Source organism: Poromitra crassiceps, assembly GCF_964638095.1.
Source record: "Poromitra crassiceps genome assembly, chromosome: 1".
Classification (NCBI taxonomy): domain Eukaryota; kingdom Metazoa; phylum Chordata; class Actinopteri; order Beryciformes; family Melamphaidae; genus Poromitra; species Poromitra crassiceps.
Genome location: NC_139623.1, coordinates 11,930,382 through 11,937,881, shown reverse-complemented (window position 1 = coordinate 11,937,881; position 7,500 = coordinate 11,930,382). Strand labels below are relative to the sequence as shown.

At 49.4% G+C, this 7,500-nt stretch overlaps 1 protein-coding gene across 1 annotated transcript in view; it reads right to left on the bottom strand.

Moving 5' to 3' along the window:
* Positions 1–1,195: 1,195 nt before the first annotated feature.
* nr4a3 (nuclear receptor subfamily 4, group A, member 3) overlaps positions 1,196–7,500 on the bottom strand; it is a 30,087-nt gene continuing 23,782 nt past the window's right edge. Inside the window, exon 7 of the mRNA XM_083649374.1 lies at positions 1,196–3,167. Within this exon, the coding sequence (XP_083505500.1) occupies positions 2,861–3,167 (307 nt within the window). The 3' untranslated portion in view covers positions 1,196–2,860. The remainder of the gene's footprint in view (positions 3,168–7,500) is intronic.

Below are 7,500 nucleotides of genomic sequence, written 5' to 3'. Positions count from 1 at the left end.
CACTGAACGCAGTCAGGCAGAATAATCATGAAAAAACGACGCAGTCAGGGAGAATAATCATGAAAACACTGGATGCAGTCAGGCAGAATAATCATGAAAACACTGGACGCAGTCAGGGAGAATATTCATGAAAACACTGGACACAGTCAGGCAGAATAATCATGAAAACACTGGACGCAGTCAGGGAGAATAATCATGGAAAACACTGGACACAGTCAGGCAGAATAATCATGAAAACACTGGGCGCAGTCAGGGAGAATAATCATGAAAACACTGGACGCAGTCAGGCAGAATAATCATGAAAAAACTGGACGCAGTCAGTCAGGCAGAATAATCACTGGACGCAGTCAGGAAGAATAATCATTGGACGCAGTCAGCCAGAATAATCATGAAAACACTGGACGCAGTCAGGGAGAATAATCATGAAAACACTGGACGCAGTCAGGCAGAATAATCATGAAAAAACTGGACGCAGTCAGTCAGGGAGAATAATCATGAAAACACTGGACGCAGTCAGGGAGAATAATCATGAACACACTGGACGCAGTCAGGCAGAATAATCATGAAAACACTGGACGCAGTCAGGCAGAATAATCATGAAAACACTGGACGCAGTCAGGCAGAATAATCACTGGACGCAGTCAGGCAGAATAATCATGAAAACACTGGGCGCAGTCAGGCAGAATAATCACTGGACGCAGTCAGGCAGAATAATCATGAAAACACTGGGCGCAGTCAGGCAGAATAGTCATGAAAACACTGGATGCAGTCAGGCAGAATAATCACTGGACGCAGTCAGGCAGAATAGTCATGAAAACACTGGATGCAGTCAGGCAGAATAATCATGAAAACACTGGACGCATTCAGGGAGAATAATCATGAAAACACTGGACACAGTCAGGCAGAATAATCACTGGACGCAGTCAGGCAGAATAATCATGAAAACACTGGGCGCAGTCAGGCAGAATAATCACTGGACGCAGTCAGGCAGAATAATCATGAAAACACTGCACGCAGTCAGGCAGAATAATCATGAAAACACTGGACGCAGTCAGGCAGAATAATCATGAAAACACTGGACGTGGACGCAGTCAGGCAGAATAATCACTGGACGCAGTCAGGAAGAATAATCATTGGACGCAGTCAGCCAGAATAATCATGAAAACACTGGACGCAGTCAGGCAGAATAATCAGAACTAGTTTATGATTTCAAAGTGCTGAACAGAAAATCCAGTGAACCAAAGAGAAAGAAAAACATAATCGAACAGGAAACTCAAACCAGAGGGACAATGAAAAAACAGCAACTTTTTGTCTTTTTTGTTTCTCTTCTTCAAAAAACAATGCACAACTCGTACCACAATATTTGAAAAAGCTAAAAACACTTCAAAATATTAGTTTTGTATATATATATATATATATTTATATTTATATCTATAGAATTTGCTTTTTTCTCTCTCCATATTTCAAACGGCCGCCGTGAGTGTGTGAGTGGGTGGTGGTGATGGCCCAGGGAGATCCCCATAGAGCCGCAGTCTGAGACACAAACACAGGTGGAGCTGTTTTGACAGACTATGGCAGCTCGTAACAGCTTATAACACACACCATGCATTATGATCCTGCTTCTCTAAGCGTACTGTACACACTCAGAGACGCTATGCAGCCATGTCCTCCACAGGCTCACACTGCCTCCACTCTATAGGAACACGTACAAAAAGAGCACGGCTGCGGAATGTTTCACCCCTGGCCTTACAGCTATGTGTCGAGCACCCTCCTCTCTTGGGGGAGCAGGTAGGGTGTGTGTCTGTGCTTCTAGCCCCTCTCAGGGTGTAAGTGCTTTAAAAGCCCAATTCTGTCCATGAAGGTCATTCCTCCATATTCCTACTTGAATCTCTAATTTCAAAATGAGTAAAAAAAAAAAAAAAAAAAAAACATACTACAGCAAGTTCAAGTCTGGGTGACTCAGTCATCAATCGTTAGTGCACAGTATCTCCTCTGCTCTCTAGAGCCGGGCGGAGACTGTCTCTCTCTCTCTTGGAGCTACTCGTACGACAGTACAGGACGAGTCTTTGTATTCAAATAATTTAGAGTTTGAAATGAAATCGTTCCTCCTCCGTCTATTCTTTTTTTTTTTTTATAAGATAGCACTTAAGAAATTGCACTTGGATTCAAGAGTCCAACAACTCGACAGCCACTTCGAAGTGTTTATGAGTTATCTGTGTCCTGCCTTGCAGACTGCACCGCTGCGTCCGCGCTTACGTCTCATCTCTGATGACACATTTCGCAAAGGAAACGCCCCCTTCCCTCTCATTTCTCAAAGGAAACGCCCCCTTCCCTCTCATTTCTCAAAGGAAACGCCCCCTTCCCTCTCATTTCTCAAAGGAAACGCCCCCTTCCCTCTCATTACAATACACAGCAGCTTGTGTTTGGCTGGGACATCATACAGACACCTCCCCTGCCCTCCCGGGCCAGAACACAGATAAACACCGCGCTCATAAACCTCAAGTTCTCTCTTTTTGCCAGATGAGCTGCCACCCGGACGGAGATGGGACAGTGAAAAGTCAATTTCATTTTTCCCGTCGTCCACCTCCTCGGCCTCCTCGGGCCTTCCCTAACGTGAGACAGGAGGACAAAATAAAAAGTGGTAAAGCATTTGAGTCATTGTCTTTGATATTTGTGAAAAAGCGTTTGATTGGTTTGTCCTTTTGAGTCAAAAGCGTTGGATCGGCGCTCTCTCGCTCGGCTCTGCGTGCGTCAGAGGGGGGGGGGCGAGTCTCTCTTCTGGATGTGTATGCGTGCTCCTGGGGTCAAAGGTCAAACAGGAACATGACGTGTGCTTGTCGGCGGTTTTAAGCCCCGGTCGTCAGTAGGGCAGAGTGTCCAGGAACCTGTCAATCAGGGGCGGGGGTGGGACCAGGTCCTCCAGCTTCAGGTAGAAGATCCTCTGGAGACCCTGGGTCCTCTGGGAACGAAGCTCCGCCCTCACGCCCAGCACGCGGCTCAGAGGGGGCGTGGCCTTGGGTGAGGAGGGTGAGGGGCTGAAGCCCAGGTGGTCCCTCAGAACACACACCACTTTATTCTGCAGCTCCTCCACCCGCTTTGAGTCCTTCAGGCCGGGGACTTGCTCTGTGGACAGACAGACAGAGACGTTACGAGAATATTTGATTACACTGTAAAAATTAAGTCAGGACACACTAGGAAAAAGAACACCCCCCCCCCCCCACACACACACACACACATCAGAGCTCATTCAGTGGAAAGAGCATTAGCTACATCTTCTATTTCTATTGAATTGCACCTCATTAGCCTGTATGGCTCATGTTCTTAACAGGCCTTAACCTGCCTCACTCACTACAGATCCATACACAGTCTAACCTAATAAGCCCCCTGCACACTGTGTACACACATGCACGCACGCACGCACACACACACACACATGCACGCACACACACACGCACACACGCACACACACACACACACACACACACACACACACACACACACACACACACACACAGGTATATAAACACACACAGAGACACACACAAATGCTTCCTGCTATCTACGACATTGACAGAAACAAAAGTGTTCAACAATTAGCTGATTATTCGGCCCTGTGAGCAGCCAAATTAAATTAGGAACACACACACACACACACACACACTCACACACAGACACACACACACACAGACGCACACACACCCTGCTGCCCATAGCAACTCCAATGGCACCCATGCCAGGCTTAATGTGACACTAACTCATTCTGCAGAGAACAGGGTGTCCAGCCACTGTGTGCATGTTGTGCACGTGTATGTGCGTGCACGTCGCACATGCACGCATGCGCATGCGCACGCACACACACACACACACACACACACACACACACACACACACCACACCCCACACACACACACCAGCCTGTGTTGCAGGGAGACCCAGTTTGAGGTATCCCCTATCTGAAGCTTATTTCTGCTTTGTTTATGAGACTCTTTTGTTAGTTGTGTGTTTGCTGCTGCAGAGTCACTGCAGCCTCCTTTCAGCATGGCCTTCAGACCTCTCTCCCCTCTCTCTCCATCCTCCCTCTCTCCCCTCTCTCTCCATCCTCCCTCTCTCCCCTCTCTCTCCATCCTCCCTCTCTCCCCTCTCTCTCCATCCTCCCTCTCTCCCCTCTCTCTCCATCCTCCCTCTCTCCCCTCTCTCTCACCATCCTCCCTCTCTCTTCTCTCTCTCCATCCTCCCTCTCTCCCCTCTCTCTCTCCATCCTCCCTCTCTCCCCTCTCTCTCTCCATCCTCCCTCTCTCCCCTCTCTCTCTCCATCCTCCCTCTCTCCCCTCTCTCTCTCCATCCTCCCTCTCTTCTCTCTCTCTCCATCCTCCCTCTCTCCCTTCTCTCTCTCTCCATCCTCCCTCTCTCCCTCTCCATCCTCCCTCTCTCCCCTCTCTCTCTCCATCCTCCCTCTCTCCCTTCTCTCTCTCCATCCTCCCTCTCTCCCCTCTCTCTCCATCCTCCCTCTCTCCCCTCTCTCTCTCCATCCTCCCACTCTCTTCTCTCTCTCCATCCTCCCTCTCTCCCCTCTCTCTCTCCATCCTCCCTCTCTCCCTTCTCTCTCTCCATCCTCCCTCTCTCCCCTCTCTCTCCATCCTCCCTCTCTCCCCTCTCTCTCTCCATCCTCCCACTCTCTTCTCTCTCTCCATCCTCCCTCTCTCCCCTCTCTCTCCATCCTCCCTCTCTCCCCTCTCTCTCTCCATCCTCCCACTCTCTTCTCTCTCTCCAGCCTCCCTCTCTCCCCTCTCTCTCTCCCCTCTCTCTCACCATCCTCCCTCTCTCTTCTCTCTCTCCATCCTCCCTCTCTCCCCTCTCTCTCTCCATCCTCCCTCTCTCCCCTCTCTCTCTCCATCCTCCCTCTCTCCCCTCTCTCTCTCTCCATCCTCCCTCTCTTCTCTCTCTCTCCATCCTCCCTCTCTCCCTTCTCTCTCTCTCCATCCTCCCTCTCTCCCCTCTCCCTCTCCATCCTCCCTCTCTCCCCTCTCTCTCTCCATCCTCCCTCTCTCCCCTCTCTCTCTCCATCCTCCCTCTCTTCTCTCTCTCTCCATCCTCCCTCTCTCCCCTCTCTCTCCATCCTCCCTCTCTCTTCTCTCTCTCTCCATCCTCCCTCTCTCCCCTCTCTCTCTCCATCCTCCCTCTCTCCCTTCTCTCTCTCTCCATCCTCCCTCTCTCCCTTCTCTCTCTCCATCCTCCCTCTCTCCCTTCTCTCTCTCCATCCTCCCTCTCTCCCTTCTCTCTCTCCATCCTCCCTCTCTCCCCTCTCTCTCTCCTTCCTCCCTCTCTCCCCTCTCTCTCACCATCCTCCCTCTCTCCCCTCTCTCTCTCCATCCTCCCTCTCTCCCCTCTCTCTCTCCATCCTCCCTCTCTCCCCTCTCTCTCTCCATCCTCCCTCTCTCCCTTCTCTCTCTCCATCCTCCCACTCTCTTCTCTCTCTATCTGCGCCATCTCCCGGGGAGGGATCGATGCCTGCCTTTGTGCACAGGCCACTGTGAGGCGGTCGATGGTGCGGCAGCTCTGTGGTGGCAGTGCGCTGCATGCCTGGCCGAGGTGGCAGAGCGCCACTGAGAACAGCGCCAACGCTGTTCAAGAGCGGCACTCACTCTGCAGTGCGCTGGTCGATCAGGCACAGAGTTAAGTGCTCCCCCAGAGAGGGAGGAGGGGGTGGAGGGGTTAGACAGGGAAGGAGAGGAGGAGGAGGACGACGACGACGAGGAGCGGGGCGGAGGAGATGAAGCTGAGAGTGGGGGGGGGGGGGGGGGGGGGGGGATGGGGGGCATTTTACCCACTACAAATGTATGTGCAGATTCTGAGTCTGACTTGAGAATGTAAAAAAAGAGAAAAATAAGAGAAAACGTTTCCTGCATCACCTTGGGCTACTCACCTATTCTTTGCCCATACAAGGACGCTTCTGCATGACGTCATTTTGTAATCGTCTTTCCGGTTTTAGACACGGAAGTAGCCTACCATAGTCATTTTTAGACTTGCCAAAAAGCTGTTTTCAAGCAAAAAAACTAACTGTTTTAATATTTTTCAGGTGAGAACGTAACATATATGTGACCAGTTTATCAGAATAAGACCTATTTGGAAATGTTTAACAAGCAGCGAGGACTGGAAGCGCTGGCTGTGCTGGACTAGCTTTCTGTCAAACCCTACTGTAGTGGCGCATTCCTTTATCGCAAATGGGATGTTGAGGCTAAATGACGTCACATCCGTTTTGTTAGCGTTCCATTTGCAGAAAACTTGAGCTGGGAAGTTCACTGTTCATTGGTCAGATCCAGTTGATAACATGGCATTTCGTGGGATTTTGCGCATACAAACACTGCAGCCTCATGTCCACACAGATAGATGTTATGCAGTGCTGTGTGTACAGCTGATTTAATGAGACACAAACAAAACAGAAGTGCTAAACAACATTACTACGATTATAACTACTGTTGTTGCCTGGAGCAGCCATCTTGGATTTTTGAGGTCGGGGCTGCTGAGGCTCCTACGAGTTTGGAATGGGAAATACCAGCTCTGGTGACGTCACCGTCCCAGCTCATGACCTTTGAAATCGTAAGATTACCAGTTCCCAGTTATAAAGGAATGCATGATAGGCTACTGGCAGTGAGAAAACACTGTCGACGTGCTTTTGTAACGTTAAATCCTCGCAGCAGTAATGCTATGTAACTGAAGTTGGCCGCAGTGTAGCTTAATTTCTATATGTTGCCAAACTTCATTCATTATTATAGTGACGTTTTGTTTTGAAATTGGCCGCCAACTAGCGCTGAACCGGAAGAACAAATACAATTGCGTGTAACGCAGAATGAGAAAAAGCGGGTGTGGTGAATAAGGTGAATAGCCTACATTTGCAAGTGTAATTGACGATTTCGAATGCATTTCTAACTAAACTCCTGTAGCATCCAAGTCTCTTCTCTTGTGTCTCTCACACGTTCACAGTGTGACAGCCATGATGCTCCTCAGCCTTTCACACTTGCACACTGATTAGAGGACCAGGTGTGCAGCAGGTGGAGCAGGTGCTTCTAGGTATCAGGTTCTTATTGCAGACAGACGTGTGTGGGAACACAGATACACACACACACACGCACAGGTGTGCGTGTGTGTGTGTGTGTGCGTGTGTGTGTGTGTGTTTGAGCGTATCTGTGACGTTAGTGGATGTATCCACCTGATCGCTGTCACAGTGAATCGCCAAAGGCAAAGCTCTGGACAAAGGAAAGAGGGTGTGTGAGGGTCGGTGTCCTTACACACCTAGGCGTAAGCATCTTGTATGGGTGTGAGTGGAGAAGAGAAGCTCCAGGTCCAACAGCAAAGACTTTGAAACCAGACTCCACACGGCTATTTTTGTCAAGACGTTTTTCCACCCAAAAACGATATAAAAACCGGTTTGTTTATATGATCTACATTACACTATAATAATAGGCCTATATTCTGATTTTCTTTTCTTTTTTCTTTTTTTCT